Raw genomic sequence first — 17495 nt, forward strand, 5'->3', positions numbered from 1 at the left:
CCCTTGAACATGTACATGAACATGTATGGGCTGAGCTGGGACAATATGAGGCATCTAGGGCTCAGAGGCCAGAGATCAGGGACTTGTCGTCTCTACCCAAGAAGGAAGGAACAATTCATCTCAGGATATCTTAAACTAGCATCTGTTAATTTTTGCATCAATATAATTTATAGATGCGTTTCTTTCAACATAAAAACGTACGTTAAAAACTGCTGGACTATTTGTCTGTGACTACATTCATGCCATTAGTATCTTTAGTGTTCAGCTCTCTGTTGATGGATGATAAAATATATCTAATGTCTATCGAGATCTTGTTCATTTTTAAAATATATTAGATTTAGTAGCTTCGTGATATTTCAGATTTATTTTCAGAATTTCTTTTTGTAGTTTTACACATTAATGGAAATAGAGTCCTAGAAAAGCTAAAGCTTATAAACTGCTCGTTCAGACTAACCATCTTAAACATTTGAGATGCAGTATTAATTCAATTAAATTGGTGAATAATGTTTCAAATGAATGCGGTTTTTTTGTCTTGTACTATACAATCATCTGTAAGGTAAGGATCTGCCAAACAATTCTTCCTTGTTCATCTGTCTTGGGCTGTTTTTGGATTGTCTTTCAAATGAACAGTGATGAATTGATGAAGCTGTATCTTTTTCTTGTTTGTATACTCAAACACTGCACGATTCTTGCACATTATGGGCTTTACATTGTCTTTGTTCCCTAGTTTAATGGACTAGTGAACTGTGTCAGTAAAAGAACTGTATTGTGAAAGCCTCTCGCCTTGTAGAGTACTGTAACAGCCTGTACAGCTGTACTGAGTGCTAAAAAGTGAGTTTTAAAGCCTTTATTACATCTGATTACCATGTGTAAGGAGTACATTTTGCAGTGTTGAATGGCACAAGCATTTTAGCACTTTATTTCAGCAGCATCACTGACAGTTCGCAAAGAATCTTGAAGGTTTCATTGAATCTTTGACTCTTTGAATTTGAAACTTCACCATTCTGCATTCCTTTCGAAATCACACCAATAAATATGTTATAGAGGCCTCCCGTTTCTAAGTTCTAGTTAAGAAACTGTTGTCAGTTGTTCAGTGCATGCTTATTGATTGATCTTGTGCAGATTTCTAAGTTGTGGCACATGTTTAATAATTTCTTTCAAACTGTGGAAACCAAATACGTAAGCACCATGTCTGTGTTTTATCTGTTCAGAATTGTTAAGGTTGAAACAGTAAAGAAGAGTTGAATTATTCTTGAGTTGTATCTGGTGAATGCCCCTGGCTCTAGAAAGGAATTGCAACTCCAAAGATTTTTGTTATTTCCGTACTTTTGTATAAAGTATAGTTTTTGAAAGTGTCCTTGCCCTTGAAATTCCGGAAATAAAGAAACAGGAAGGCAGGATATAAAGGGCACTGGTGAAGGAAATGTGGTTTAAAGAGCAAAATATGTATTTATTTGCCATGAATTAAGTATGGCAATTATTTAGCTCATGGAGAACAGCTCATCACCCAAAAGTCCAGAAAACAAGACCTTTTTTAATGTTGCAAAGGAAAAAGTAATAGGTTTATTCCATGCTGGAAAAGAAAGAAGAAAGAAAACGCAACGTTTCGGCTGTGGAGCCTTCTTCACACCTGGTGGAGAGACGCTCCTGTCACCCCGCCAGCTGTGAAGCTCTGGCACCGGGCTGCGATGCTGTTAAAACAAGTGCTGGAAGGTGGGTGTGGGGTGAGTCCGTACCCTGCCCCATTTTGCCACAACTGTACTGGGAGAAAGTCTAGGTGCGAGCTGCGAAGTGAAAAAACGAAACAGGTATTAGGTACTGTAATATAAATCAACATTGTACTGCATTCTTTTCTGCAAACACTGAAAGTTTCAGGGTCAGAAAGTTAGAAATGTTTTGTGAGGCCATCCTCCCTTCTTCTGCAATTTTGCTTTTTTTTTAAATAATGTCGACTGTTATTACCAAATCCCGTGGCAGAACTTGTGCTTTGTTGTTTTACCAGAGTGTACATTCAGACAGTAACATCTACTCAGCACATAACGTCAAGCACTGACAGGACAAAGGCAACCAGCCAGGTCGCTCAAGGCAATTGATTTCAGTCTGATACACACAGCTGCATCCCCACAGTGCTTTTTTAACTGGGATGACTCTGATCTGTAGAGAAGATCAGGAAATCTACAGAGCCACAGGAATGCACACTGAGCTATATTACCCATCACTATGCCAGGGAACAATACAAACTCCTTAATTTACTCAAAAGCATTTGGGTTTTGTTCTCTAATAAACACATGTACCGAGAATAAAAAAAAAAAAAACTTTCTTGAAGATAGAATCCAAAGCAATCTGTGTTAAGCTCTCTCTTTTGAATTGTCCTGTACACTATAAGCAGAACGTGGTCACGTGTGCTTTGTTAAAAGGATGTAGAACATAAACCACAAGGGGATGTGTTGTGCAGGTTGGTTTCTGACCCGGAATGCTGCAGAAAGTTAGCAGAGGCTCCTCTCTTAGGGCTCTGCCCCATTATGACGTGGGAATGGTGCTGTTATCCAGTTGATACAATGGGGTCATGCGTCCATCTTCCTGTGGAATGAGTGAAGGCAGACCCTGCTCCACCGCCTAGCTGCCCTGCAAGTGCCAGCCATTTCCTGTCAAAACACACCTTTTAAGACCTTGTTTATTTAAACTGGTAAAATAAGCAATTCATTAAGCACTGTCACATGGCATTTATTAGGCATCAGGCAGTTTGTTTTCGGAAAGACTCCCCCTTAATAGGCAATATGAATTAAAGGGAATATGTCATTTATTTTTAAAAATACTCTGTGCGCTGTTCCTGTGTGCACCTTGCAGGGGTATTATTTTTTTTCCGATGAATCATTATTGAGTTCAGTTTTTTGGAAACGGTACTGACCACAGAGCTATTCAGGACAGCTTTGAAAAACGGTAATTAATTACCAGGCCTTGGTGTAAAAAAATCTGAAATCTTGGAGGGTTCAGGCTTCAGGAGCAGACATAAACTATTATGACAGGTGTTATTTTTTTTCCTTTTCTATGGAGTGGGGGCAGTTTAATGACTTACAGTTTCAGTCTGACCCCCACACTTCCCATAGAACAGAGGGTGTAACAGGAAGTCAAGTTTGTAAAACATTGTAAGCTTGTAGAAAAAACTTTTCTTAGTCATATCCTCTTCTATTAAATTGCATTTTAGTATTCTTAGTAACATATGAATTATTTATTTAAAATTAGACATAGGCCATAGAAGAAAACATTGTTTTTATGAAAAAATGTTATTTCCTCATTTGACAAGTTAAAAGAATTGCAATGGTAAGGCAGAAAAAAGACACACCTTATACTCTTATACTCAGATTTTCCACCACTTCCCCGATATACAGCAGAGACTTTTCTTATCTGTCGGCTTCATGAGGTTATGCACTCTGTGTCTTGTGTTACTGTGTCGGGGCTGGTAGTGGTGAGTGAATCTGCCGAGTAGAAACCCACAATTTTGTTTTTTTCTGCCGCAGATATATTTGAAACAGGCCTGCTGTTGAAAGGCAGAGTCAGTTAGTCTTTCATGTCTGAGTCTGGAAAAAGCAATCAGCAAACCAACTCGATACGCATCACAAGGTCTTCTCTGCACTTGATAGGCCAATTGGTGTCCTTTTCCTTTCCAGCAAACTCTTGTCATGTGGAACTGGGATTGTGACCAGAGAGCACGGCGACTAAACCACAATCTCAGTCCTTCGACATTCTGCTGCCTGCTCACCTGTTTGTACAGTATAACTAAATTCACTAGCATGAAGTGGAAAAAATAGAATGGGGAGAATAAAAACAAAAGAAAATGCAAGTCTCAGGGGAGCCTGTGTTTGGTCAAAACCGTGCCCGCTGAAGAGTATATCTAGGATACTCAATCTTGTTTTGCACCTCCATTAAAAAGAAGCTTTATTGCAGTGAGTCAGTGGCTGCTCTGGGCTGGATCCAGAGACCTGCTGCTGTAAATCAGGTTCATCCTTGGACCAGCAATGCTTCAGTAACATTACGAAACACAGACTGCCTCTAGTCACCAATATTGGAGGTGATACAATCATGATTACTGCACTTCTGTTAGAGACACTATGCAGAGTAATGCATTCATTAATCATACTAAGACACTGGAAAGGCTTTAAACTAAGATAGGTAATGGGGTTTTGCAGACTTATTGTATTAATACTATTATTAAAACCCTTTTCCCATATTGTTAAATTCTGGTGTGTGAGAATGTTCCCATTTTTTTTCTTTATAATTAAAATGGGAACAGATTAGTTCTTTTTTATTTTGAATGACAAAATTTAGATTTGCATTTTGTGAATGCAAAACTGACTTTCTCGTGGGAAGATAATACTTTAGAAAGGAGTGCATTTTGTTCTAATTGTTCTGTCTGTTTTAAGTATTATGAAAATAATGAATTACTTCAAAGCAAAGTGTTTGTTTTCCAGTGGTTGTCATTCAGTTGTTATCGGGTTTTGACAAGTGCAGAGTTATCTTAGTGCTTTTTTTCTCTCCTGTCTCTTTCTCCCTTCTGCCATTAGACCTAGGGGGATAACATTTATTTTTTAAGATTACGTTTACTCAAGGATTAACTAAATGAAAGCAAAGGTCAATTTTTAACAAAAGCACCAGAAGCCAAACAAGTAACTGTAGCCTTTTTATACAGTAATGGAACATTCTCAGGTGTCTTTATGTAGTTTCTAGGAAAGCAGATAGAGAAGCTGTGTGCAGTTTTCTGTCCTGATAATGTGAAGCCCAGAACTGGCAGCAGTTCATAGGATAAATGAAGAAAAACAATACAAACAGTACAAAAGTACAGTGGATAAGCTGAATTTGATTTGTTTGTCATTTGTGTAGTTAAAGATAATGCAGTGTACAAACACAATCATATCAATTTCTGTTTTTTTTTTCAAGTTTGTGAAGATGCTTGCCCTAATGCCAAGCCACATGAATGGCCTTAGCGATGGATGTGTGGGTGATTATCACTTGTTCTTAGTGGTTATTTCCATCTTTCGTCTGTGTGTAGAATTCAATACATTTACCCCTGTTTCAGAAAGTGGAACTTTCTGTTGCCTTCTGTTGGGTAAGAGAAGGAATGAGGAATGGATGCTTGAAGCCTCTAACTCTTGTCAGAACATAGAACTGATGTGATTCATGTTCCATCCCGATGAAGAGGTTCAGACCGGAAGGTTTTCGGGATGAATGTAGTTTGTAGTACTGTGTTTCTCTAATGCTGATCCGCTCGTTTACTTAAAATGAGATTACAGAGCAGCAACTTGGGATCCACAGGGATGAACTGGGGGCTTTGGGTAAACACTGCTTTAAACTTCAGAGCTGAGCTTTGGAGGGAACGTCACAGGTACACAGACTACGGACGACACACAGGAATATTCAGAAAAATGTCACTTTGTTTACAATTGTCATTATTATTGTATCAAACTATTTATAAAATTATATAAAATTATTGTATTAAAATGGAGATGTTGGTTGTTAAAATTCAAAACAATTTAAAATACATACAGAATTTTGGAAGCACTGGAATGGTTTTAACAATGCCAACAACTTTAAATCTCAATATTTTGTGGCAGCTCTTTTAATACACTCTCAGTCCGGCGAGTGGAGGGTGCAGTGAGGGGCTTATCTGCTAAATCTATTTAACTTTCAGAAGGTCGCCTTCACTGGAACTTATTAGAATAAAAGGGCTCTTCAGTTGTATTACTGCCTTTTCTGGGCATTCTAAAATATTAATGCTGAAAGGAGAAACCCTAATGCCTAAAGAAAATACAAGTCAATTTCTGGGGGGCCTGTGGGGTGGAACCAGTGTATAAATAATTCTTAAATTATTAAAAACCAACAACCTAGTTATCACCGCCAAAATCACAAGAGCTACATACCACTACCTTCTAGTAGCTTATTTTCTCCAGCTCGGCTCACTTTCACAAAGGCTTCTGTTATGAGTCTTCTGACTGCCACTCTACGATAACCCTGTCTGTTTCTCTCCTTTTTGTTTCATTTGCTGTAAGCACCCACATTTGTAGTACTCTTTTCAAAAATGTCTTTCGGCGGTATTGCTGTGCCCATTTTGTCTTGGCAGTCAGCAGTCAGCAGTTTGTTCTGTGCATTACCAAAATACTTTTAGTTTTAACTCTACGTAAATTTGGGAGCAGCCCAAATATTTTTGTAAAGCCAAAGAAACTGTTTTAGAGGCTATACAGTATATAAGGGAGGGAGAAAGGGCCTGTCCTGACACAGCACACAGCTGCTTTCCGTACTGCTCGTAAGCTCATGGTGCTGTAAGGGTTCTCTGTGGTTGTGCAATTCTGATGTCTTCATGTGTGTTACTGTTTACGTCTCTCGCTTCCAGGTCATACTGGGCGTTTTATCAAGGCCCTGTTTGCCACCAGTCTGGTGTTCCTGTTGGCTCACCTCACCTTTCAGATCTGCCTGTACACTGTTCCCGGCCTGGATGATGAGCTGGGATACAACTGTGAGTGCTACAGTATCTTACTTTTTCTAAAAACAAAGCCCAGACAGTATCTGCAGTTACACCTTGTATTCTCAAACAGTTGACTCTTCAAAATTAATATGGAACAAGATGACACAAGTATGAAGTACATAGAAGTGTATTTAAAGCCAAGAATGGGTATTGTTTTACTCAAAGGGTTGTAGGAGAATGGAACAGGCTACCCAGGCTACCTGTTCAAGAAACAATTGGTTGAAACTCTTGTCAGTTAGCTTTTATCAACCAAATAGGGTAGATGGGTTCTACAGCCTCAATTTCTTTATAATCTTTCTTATGTTCTTGCATCAAAAACATTGTTTTTTGTTCATATAAGAACATCGGATTCTGTTTTTTATTTTGGTTATATAATAACATCTGATTTTTATGTTATATTAAAGTGAAAACAAATATCAAACTATTTTCTGATTGAATACATTGTGGGAGTCTAAAAGGTTAAAAATAATATCCTCTTTTCTCTAATTCAATCACTAAATTTACAGAGTATTTCCAGAATTAAGAAAGCAACATCTGTACAGTACAGCTTTGATCTCCATAGAAAGAATAAGAATAAGTTACAGCTAGCTTAGTGAATGATGTGCTTAATGTAAAAAAAAACATATATATGTTGGCTATAAAAATACTTTCTTACGTTTAGCATTTATTTAAGCATTTCTGCTCAGAATTGACCATATTTGTTAAAATAGGCTTTATTCTCATTTGCCAAAAAACACTGTACCTCAAGAAGGCTAAAATTATAGTCTTACTAAACGTGTAGTGCTAGGATAATATTGGAACATGTTTGAACAGGCAGTAGTCCAGTGCATGTAGATTACTCACTGCTCCCTGATAACCTCTCCATTCTGTGCGGTTTCTCTGCTTTTCGTGCCTTTTTGCAGTTTTCTGCAAGGTCACGTCTCGTTCTTGTTTTGCAGGCAGCTCCTGGGAGCCTCTGTCAAGACACGTTGGAGTATCCAGGTATGCCAGGAATGTCGGAAACAGGTTGGGTGTGTTTATGGAGCATGCGTAATCTTTTGAGAGCAAAATGTTCCGATTTCCTCAGCTTTGGAACGCAGAAGATGGAAATAAGCAGAGCCTTGTTGGGCTGTAGAAAGGTGAACTACACGTGCAGGGGGACATCCCAGACACTGAAGAAAGAGGAGGCCAGTTCATCAAATCCACACTTGATTAAGAGATTTGGTTCTTCCATAGTCTTCCCAAAGAGAATGATTTTGAGTGGAATTTGCATGCATCAGCTTTGAATATAGTCAGTGTTATCTCCCAGAGTTGAGCTTGGATTCTCTGCCCTGCATAAGCCCCTTGTCTGTGGAAAGATCGTACAGTAGGAGTTATTACATATGGCTGCTTTCTAGAATCGGTTGGCTTGACCTCATACTCTCATCTATCATGTTAGGCTTCCGCTAGATGACTTGTGGAGCACTCTGCGACTGGTGGTCCCAGATGTGGGCATCTTCACCGTATCGCTAGCAACCCTGATTGTGTGCAACTGTCTGCTCCGAAAAAAGAAAAACGGGCAAGGAGATGGCCAGGCAGCAGACACAGAGCCGACGCAGCAGGTGAGTGAAAGACCCCTCCACACTATCATGGGTTTCTGAGCAACAGATGCATCTTGATATCTCGCAGTCTGAACTGATCTACTTATTTCAGTGGTAAGCATGAGCTGAATCTTTTAAAAATGCATCGGTGCTAAGGGGTGGTTTAATTTTGCATATCGTACAGTGTACTGTTTTGCATATTGTACTTGTTGTGTGCAAGAGTAACGTTATCATGTTTCCTCAGTCAGGAAATTAAGAAAGCTGAATCACTGCACGTTGAGCAGCACCATAGATATGGTATCCATTTCTTTCGTTTCCCTTTGACCAGTTTCTTAAATTTGATCCCGAATCATTTCCAGCTTGTTTGCTAAATACGTCATTGCGTTTGTCCCTGAAGCAGACAAATCTACTACTGACTTCACTAAAGCTCTTCACTAAAGCTTCATTAAAGCCCTTCAGGAGCTCATAATGAATTTTACAAGTTTTGATTTTAAATTGATTTTCTATTCAACAGAAATGGGTTTTTATGATCATGAGGCTTTTATTAGTGTTTCAAGTGGCACATGAATGATGTAATTGATTCTAAAACTCACAAGACTCGCCACATGATTAGCCAAGCTTGAATGCATAAGTTCCCGTGTTTCAAGCAGAACACAGCATTTTGACTGCTGATATTTACACAGTATGCATCCAGGAACCCCGATAATACGTGCAATGTCTATCAATGCCTTGAAAGAAACTAAAAAGTAACTTACACGAATGCCATCTTTGTTGATTCTCATTACAAAGAAAAACTGAACAAAGCATTTTATTTCTTGAAAACAGTAAGAATTTCGAGTTACTAATCTCTAGGAATTGTACACGGGACATGTATTCTGTGTCCTTAGTGCTTAAAAACTAGAAAAGGTATGTGCTATTTTTGTTAGTAGCAATGCGATACCATGTGCAGTAAGTGTCTTCAGGAAAAAAAATAAGTCCTTGTTAGAATCTAAAGGGCACTCTGTTGGACAAGTTTCTTTTTATGTTCTGCTGGGCTGTATTTGTGTGTTTTCTGGGTGTGTTCCTTAGACACCAGAGAGTGACATAATGGGTGGTTTTGTGTGGGCATGGGATAGTGGTGTGTGGCTGGGCCCTGCTGAGTGGGCTTCCTACATCTCAACGTGGGAGTCTTGCACGTTCGCCGCCACAGGGAAGTGGTGCTAAAAATCATTCACCAGCCTGGCGCTGTGACAGCCTCGCCAGCCTTGAGGGCCTACCAGCGGCGCGGAGCCTAGGAGCTCTCTTTGTCTTCCGCTGCTTTCTTTCAAAAGTTCTCCAGTGGGGAAAAACATGTCTTCCTTCACTGTTTGGTTTGCTGGAAACTTCTGTGGTGTAAAATTGTCTGCGTGCAGTTTTGTTTGTTGGAGCCCTTTTTTTATACTCGAGTGTCTGGAGTGCTGCATTTCTGACTGCCATTCGCCTTAAGCCTCTCTCCCCCTCTACATGTGGTTTCCAGCTCGCGTTCTCCCCTCCTCTCCGCTCATAGTCTTGTGCTGCCGAGTATACGTTCTGCAGCAGCTTCCTACCCTGTTACCACAGCAACCGCACCAACAAACACCAGCTTCTAATTATTACTAACGCCAGGAAGTACAGTGAAGTTTTTTTGTAGCTCAATTAACCAATGAATCTGTTTGCTTATCGGCCCTCCTGTGCTCTTGAGTCTAAAATTGTTTGGCAAAGCATTACGGTCTTATTTCTTCACAGAAATCTTGATATCCCAGTAATGTGTAGCGTTAATAACTCCTTGCATGTATAGAAGTTTCACCCTAAAGGATCCTAAAGTTCCTTATTCTCTTATTCTCTTCATAAAGGGCAGCTCCCATATAGGCCTCACGTGATAGCCATTTTTCTGTATTTTATTATACTTACAAGCTGATCCTTAATGACCAAGTAATCAGTACACGGGATTAACATCCCATCTGAAAGACAGTCCTTTGCCAGAATACTTGGGCACTGGACTGGAAATTGTGGTCCAGAAGGAATAGTGCCACCTACTGGTCCATTAGCGCAACTCGGTGTTCCTTAGACATCTCCCATTCCAGTACTGACCAGGCCAGGCTCGGCGTGGCTTCTGAAATCTGACCAGATCAGACTAGAAGGTGGTAATAGACTTCATCTACATCAACAGATTTATTCATATCCGTTTAAATACGGGCTGAAACATGGTGTTGTTGTGAAAGCTGAGTTTGTTTGTGTCTTGTTGGTCAGCCTGTGTGTAGGATGCCTGCATGGCAGGACTACAGGTGGCATGCCCAAGCTACAGTACAGCCACCTTCTCTCCCCCACAACAGCTGTGTGCTGAAACAGGATGTGGTGTTGGCCCTTTTAGCACCGAGCAGTCCACAGGTATTCCCAAGGCTGCACGACTTAAACCTGATCTGTTAAACTAACAGAAAAAGTGCAGTACGGATCTCATTTGCAGGACGTCTGGCAGAGAGAACTGGTAGACAATTTTTCATGTGGATCTGAGCTTGCAGCCACAGTAGTACAGTATGTAGTATTGGATCGCACTTATCTGACAAAGAGCTTTGGCTACTTCCTGCATTTATCTCTTACTGACTCTGTGTTCACAGTTTTTGGCAATGTAAGTGTAATGGGATATTTCAGAAGTAAAGATTTTTACTGAAATAGGTTTTTTTACCACAGTTGGGCATTTTGTTCTGTTTTTTAAATGTCATGCTATGCATGTGTTATAATGGTGCCTGATGTGTTCAAGCAAGGAATTTTCAGTTGGGTGTCATTTGACTGGAGGAATGCAGTGTGTAAGGGGACTATGTTGAGGTGGAGCTTTTTTATATCTGAATCTTCTAGTTCTGGACTCCCTGTGTGTAATTATATGAATAAACGTCACCTCCTTTTTTCATGCCCTGCATTCCTGTTATTTTAGGGTTTGCCAGTGTCTGCTACAGACCATTTTGAAAAGTATGCGTTTCTTAATCTAAGTATAATTTCTCTGTTAAGTATTTTTTTTCTGAGTTTGCAGTAGTTTCATATCTATTTAGGAAATTCTTGTGTATTTGAAGTTTCCGTTTTCTGCATAGACTCAATTTAAAAAAAAGTATTATTTAATGTGCCATGAAAGTATGAAATGAAAAATGGTTTTCATTTATTGACTTTAATTTAGCTATGAGAAAAGCCTTAAGCTTTCCAAAACTTTCAGTTATCTGAATTGCTTGCGATTGAAATGTGAGTTCAATGCAGTGTCCTGGCTGTCAGTGAAATAAAGTGTTGGATGGATATTCCTAGTATCCAGAGGATTTGGGGTCAGTATTAGGATTCACGTTCCAAGAGTGAAGTTAGTAGCACATGTTGTGATGAAGAAGCAGTTATTTCAGGAGAATTATAATCACATCAATCTAGTGAAGCAGAGAGGGTAATCTGTCATATCGCATTACTGCTGATCTGTGTGTGGAGGGTGGTGTTAAGCTGTGAGTCCCTTAAGAGGGAGGAAGGGAGTTGTGCTCTGGTGTGAAACAATTTAAAGTACAAATATCTCCCTGCCGTTCATGATAAAATATTGGTCAAGAAGTTAATGCAGATGCACGGAAGAAGAATGCAGATCTGGGGAGAGGGTCCAATGTCTGTCCAGAATGTCCCGTCCAGGGGTGGGCACCATTCCAAGAAGGACATTTTTAAAACAACAGGTTTTTCACAGTCAAAGCATCTTGGCCTCTTTTTTTGGAGGATTTTCCTTTCAACTTTTCCACTTCCCTGGCTGTTGGTGTTGTTGTGCTGTGTCGGCCTTGCCCTGGCCACGTTCTGCGGGCTAAGCTAGCATTGCCACGGCAGCCAGCCTCTGCTCCACCCACCTGTCACTCATCACCGGTTCCTATGGAGACCAATTTGACAGGAGACCTGGATCACCTGGAGAGTATTTACCACTTTGCACGGTTTCAGGTAGTTCAGAGATATTTAAGGACCCTGCTCAGTGCTTTGTTATAGAGTTTCACCTCTGAGCGCTTCAAGCTTGTTTCCCCTGCGTTGCTTTTCTCCCATGTTCTGTTGGATTCGGGACTTCTGCTCTGTTTCGACCCAATGGTTTGGTATCTACATGGTGTTTATCTCGGCTTGGTCTCTGGCATGCTTTGACTTTGTTTCAACGTATTTCCCCCTTGTGCTTTGGACTGTTTTGGATTCACTGCCTTTGACCTCCGCCAGCTCAACCACGGATCTGACCTACCATACCTGGCCATGCTCACAGCTCTGTTGCATCACTGAGCCCCTGGCTGGCTGCAGGAGCACATCGCCTGCATGCTCCACATGCTCAGCCTTCCTGCTCGTCTCCCAGAGTGCACACTTTCCTCTCAGCCCGGTCCCCGGGTTGCATGGTTTCCCCAGACTTCTTCACTGCCTGTGCAGTTCCTGTGTCACCTGCCTCTCGCCCAGCAAGTGGGTTCAGCTTATGACTCTCGATCTGCTGCTGGTCCCACCGATCAGCAGCATCGCAACATGGTGTAGAGAAAAACTAAACATGTATGTTTTTCTGTCAGCTGCGAACGGCAAAGCCAATTCATTTAATAAAAAAGGCTTCTGCGCACGTTTCAGGAATGAACAATTGTGGATGTACTGCATCTCCACAGCAATACGCTACCCAAGCACTGGATGACTTCAGACATTTAAAAAAACAGCCTGCTATCAATTACAGCTAAATTAGCAGTCGGTAGAGATAAATATCTACAATGGTAATTACATCCTGGGAATTGCTGTCCATGTCACTGTATCTTTTAATTGTTTGTAATTTAACTTGAAATTGACTCAAAAGTGGGTTACTGACACCTTTGTGTTTTTTTTCCTGCTAGTTTCATATAAGGAACATTAATAATTAATTGCTTGGGTAATTTTTGATCATATGGTCTTTTTTTAATTTATATGAATACTGTTGGTGACAATAAAATTAAGGCCGCCAGATATAACTCCTATATAATGCAGTAGTAATGAGCTCTCTGTGGTTGATGTGCTCTTAATGCCATGCTAGTGGGTCACCACATATCTAAAATCAATACATCATGAAAGAACAGCAATATTAACGTAGCTGATTTAGGTTTTTCCTACTGAGAGTACTCCAGAGAAAGTAGTCATTTTATAGATATGTGGATATTAACAGAGAGGCTGGGGATATATGCATTGTTTCCTGCTACATTTGTGCCTCACACAACAGCTTTAACAGATCTGACTCATAGGCATATAAAATACAACTATAAACCTTCCTTCCAAGAGCAGTTATTCTGTTCTAGTCTGAAATGGATGAGGCAGTAGGTGGCCTGGTACCACATTAAATAAATCAGTGAGTGTGCTGTGTGAAACACAATACAAAACCTCCACATCATAGCAACATTTATTCAGTCTGAGTGTTACAAACATAATTGGCTCGCATAAACTCTCTTTACAGACTTGATACAGAGAATTTGTGACAAAATTAGAAGTGTAAAAAATAGCTACAGTGAAAAATATAATTGCAAAACCGCAAGGACGTGAAATTGGGCGTTTCCTTTATTTAATGGTGATTGATTTTTGAAATTGGACACATTTTCAAAACAAAAATAGCAGCACCATGTATTTTTGAAGTCATTGGCATTGGGAATGTACCCAGTGGGATAACTAGCATGGTGTTTAATTTTTGGGCGGAGACAACACTCTTTTAGTGTATCTTGTGTCAAAGATTCTGCAAAAACCGTTGTGAAACCAGGGAGGTGTCTCCACAATTACCTCTTCTTCACTAAAGTAGGTATGGAAAATGTAACTTGATGAAATGTTTTTGCATTTTATTCCTCAATCAGCTCCCCTTTTTGCTCATCGGACTTTTCTCTGCTCCCTCATCCCCTTCCCTGTCTCCGCTGGCAGCTCTCCCTTGGCAATGGGATGGTGCTGCGCTGTTCCCTACAGAGCGGGTGTGTGTGTCGCAGGGAGTGGGTCTGTGCGCTGGGCTCTCTTGTCAAGAAGTGGGCTTCTGTGTGAGTGTTATTCCATATGTCAGGCTGACACTGACACTGGAAAAACCATCAAGCACCACCAGCTGGCCCAAGCCAAGACAAACAAGGAGGAAGGGCTCTCCGTCACTCAGAGCGCAGTCAGTAACCCTGGAGAGAAGGGGCCAGCAGGCCAGTGGGTCAAGGTCAAGTAATGTCGTCAAGAAGTAGTCTTTCTCCTTTAAGGCTCTATTAAACCTCAGGCACTTCCTTCGCAGCACAGGAAGTCCACTGTTACCTTTTGTTAACCCTGTCATTGGTTTATTGGGAAAATTAGGCAACCGTCAAGGCTACATTAGAGGAGTATGAGAAAAGTATTCACAGGGAGGTTTGTGCCAAGTAAGACTTGAACAAAACACCGAGACAAAGTGGAGAGAGCGAGGCTTAAACAGCACAGCGGAGTGTTGTGCTGCGTCAGGCCTGAGATGCCCCCATGGCAAGTGAAAATAATTCACACCGCTTTTAATAGGAGCGTGGAAAGTGATCTTGAGCCGTTGACAGGGCATTTATGGGGGCAGCCTGCATAGTTAGGAATGATGGAGGGGGCAGACGAATGCAGGGTGCAGGCACAGCCGGGTAATATGTTAACCCTGGAAGCCACCTGTCACTGCGCTGTCAGTGTCTCACACACCGGACTAGTGTTGGCAGGAATCTCACTGCTGCTTCGGCTTCCACTCAGTCGTCACGGCTGTCCTCCCCAGCTGTGGAGCAAGAAGAAAACACCCCAAGCTGCTGGATAGACTGTTTGTTTTCTTGTAAATTCTTACAGGTGGCAGGATATGGATTTATCATGACTGAAGCTGTCGTTAGGCTGGTAATGGCTTATGGTTCTGGTTTAGGTTAGGAATGAGGTTGGTCTCTGGGTAAGAAGGGGGTTTTTCTTTTTGGCTTTGATTAAGAATGAGGCAAGCGTTTAATCTGGGTTAAATTTAAGGAAATGGTTGCGCTTTCTCTGCTGTTACTGGGTACAGCTGAACGAGGAGGCATTCCAGCACACTTGTTATGTATGGCAAATAAAAAATCTTGAATCTTGAATCTTGCCGTGCTTCCTGGCTCTGCCAGCCCCTGCTGGCTTCTCAACAAGTCATGAGCATAAGAGCTCAATCTCCGTTTCCACAAGTGCTGATGTTACTTTCCAATCATGCAGGGAGATGAGTACTACAATACTTGAGTTTCTCCGGACGCTGGAGAGAAACACCTATACCATTAAACTCTAACCTTCAGCAAGATGCTTCTGCCATTTTGCTGTGCAGATATTATCTAACCTCTTTTGATGTGCATTGGTGCACAAAATACATTCAGTACCAGTTTTCAAAAGTTCATACAAATCTGTGGACATCATCACAACTTTAGCTGTGATTGAACAATATCTGGGCATGCTCTGGCTTTGCAGATGTTTTCCTGAGCAAAGATGAGAAGATCGTGTCTGTTTTTCTAGGTACAGGCAATTTTATTTAACTGGTTTGGTTTGTGCATGCGTGATGCTTAATGGCCGGAAAGAGAATGTTTTTGACAGATTTATAAAACCTTCTTGCTTTCTATTTAATTGCACTGTTTTGATTTGGTTTCCAGATCCCTTAGAGTGTTAGCCAGTTGGGGAAACACTTTCCTGTAACTACCCTGACACCCTGCCTCCCCCCTCTCCTAACAGTGTTCTGCATGCACTGTGTTTACCATGGCATCCCCGTGATTTTTTCCAATTCTTTATGAGTCACTGATGTCGTCCCAGGTGCTCTGGGCTGTCTGCCATGGTCTTGCATAATGCCAAGCGTCACAAAGGGTGGATTGGTGTTGAGGTGGGGCTAAACATGAGAAGCCGACCTCAAAGTGCATGTAATGTGGCTGTAGAATAATAGCCTTTGCAGTTACCAAACAGCAGAAAGACTGGCAAGGTATTGCCTGCCATTTAATTCAGTATATGTCAAATGCCAGTTTTATGACTAACAGTGTGTACTTCCTAGATTCCACTGGTCATTACAAACTAGGATTAAAAGGCCAATCACATGTCATTTATTGATATGTCCTCTAAGCGTATAAAGTATATCATAGGATTGCTGGCTTTGTGACTGAAATCTGCATTTGTAAGGTACGCAGTTTTGTTGTTACAGTTATGTGAATCCAGTGTGTCTGAAATGCAGTCTGATTCCCCCTAGTGGAAGTTGAGGGCTACTGCAGTCCTGCAGAATAGCAGCGGTACTTCAACTATGATCTAATTCTTTTTTCTGGGAAACTTGCATTTTGTAACAGAGAAATTTATTTATTATTTACACCACTCAGACTCATTGCCCAGTCCTCATGGATTTTGCAAAAACAAATTGGCTGGGGTTGGAGAGTGGAGTTGAGCATGCTGGATTATTTGTTTTTAATTCCTTTGGCCTATAACCCAGCAAAGGTAAACCAACAGTGAAAAGTTGGTAGCCTCGCCTAGATTAAATGCTACCAACACGTGTAAGACCAAGTTCTGCTTGTATTGAGTTTTATCTGTAAAATGTGTCTATAAAAATGTATGTATAAATCTAAAAAATGTGAAACAATCCAGTTTCAGGTGGGTTAAATGGCCATTGGGCAGACTTGACATCAAAGACATCAAAAGCAGTTTTGGAAGACTGGTTTTGGAATTCTTAAAGAATTACTTGCATTCTGCAGTCTTTGACCCCTGCAAAGTAGCACCTGATGTGAACACAGGATAATTTTCACAGACAAAGCTCTTTTTACAGCTTTGGTTGACCTTTGCCAGGTCACTGGTCAAAGCAGGTTTTTTAAAAATGGCTAGCATTTCTAAAAAACCCAGGTGTCTTTTTTACACCCAAGTCTAAGATGGCTGGTCAACAAAATCCTTCTTTTCTGGTTGAGAAGGTGTGGACTAATGTTGCAAGACCAAACATTAATATTTCTAGATGGTTACAGAACTAAATATAAGGCAATGACTTGTTTTTTTCCCCTTCAAATCCTAAACTAAAAAGATCCTTTCATCAGTCATGTTATCTAAAGAACAGTCACTCGAATTAACATTCTGCTGCTATTTTTGTTACTGAGAATTTAGCGATGGTGAATCTGCAGTCGCAGGCCGTGTTCTAGGCCTCACTCACAGCGTGGCTGACCGTCCACCTGTTGTTGGTTTCAGGGGGAGCAGAGGGAGGAAGAGGAGGAGGGGGGAGATGAGGAAGGCAGGACCGCCCTCAGCGAAGCGGAGGACGAGCCCCCGGAGGTGGAGACGCCCGCCCCGTCCCGCATGGCCCTCCTGGCCGCCCGCCTGCATGCCGCGGGCCACTCCTTCCTGCGAGACCTCGGCAGGGTCTGTGCTGTCGCGCTGCTTGGGCTGTCGGGTGAGCGAGTTCATTAAAGAGCACCAGCAAGGGCCTCCGCCCCCTCAGTCCGTACTCCCTACACTCACTCTGCAGGGAGGAGACATGT

General features: G+C 41.2%; 1 protein-coding gene across 5 annotated transcripts in view; it reads left to right on the top strand.

Annotated features, from left to right (window-relative positions):
- The window catches only part of piezo1 (piezo type mechanosensitive ion channel component 1 (Er blood group)), a 76064-nt gene that overhangs the window by 28241 nt on the left and 30328 nt on the right, over nt 1-17495 (top strand). For all 5 annotated transcript variants that reach the window (XM_088613577.1, XM_088613579.1, XM_088613581.1 and 2 more), the window contains exons 3-6: nt 6386-6508; nt 7456-7498; nt 7935-8097; nt 17206-17407. In XM_088613577.1, coding sequence (XP_088469703.1) covers nt 6386-6508; nt 7456-7498; nt 7935-8097; nt 17206-17407 — 531 coding nt within the window. The remainder of the gene's footprint in view (nt 1-6385; nt 6509-7455; nt 7499-7934; nt 8098-17205; nt 17408-17495) is intronic.

Source organism: Lepisosteus platostomus, chromosome 20, assembly GCF_059453375.1.
Source record: "Lepisosteus platostomus isolate fLepPlt1 chromosome 20, fLepPlt1.hap1, whole genome shotgun sequence".
Taxonomy (NCBI): domain Eukaryota; kingdom Metazoa; phylum Chordata; class Actinopteri; order Semionotiformes; family Lepisosteidae; genus Lepisosteus; species Lepisosteus platostomus.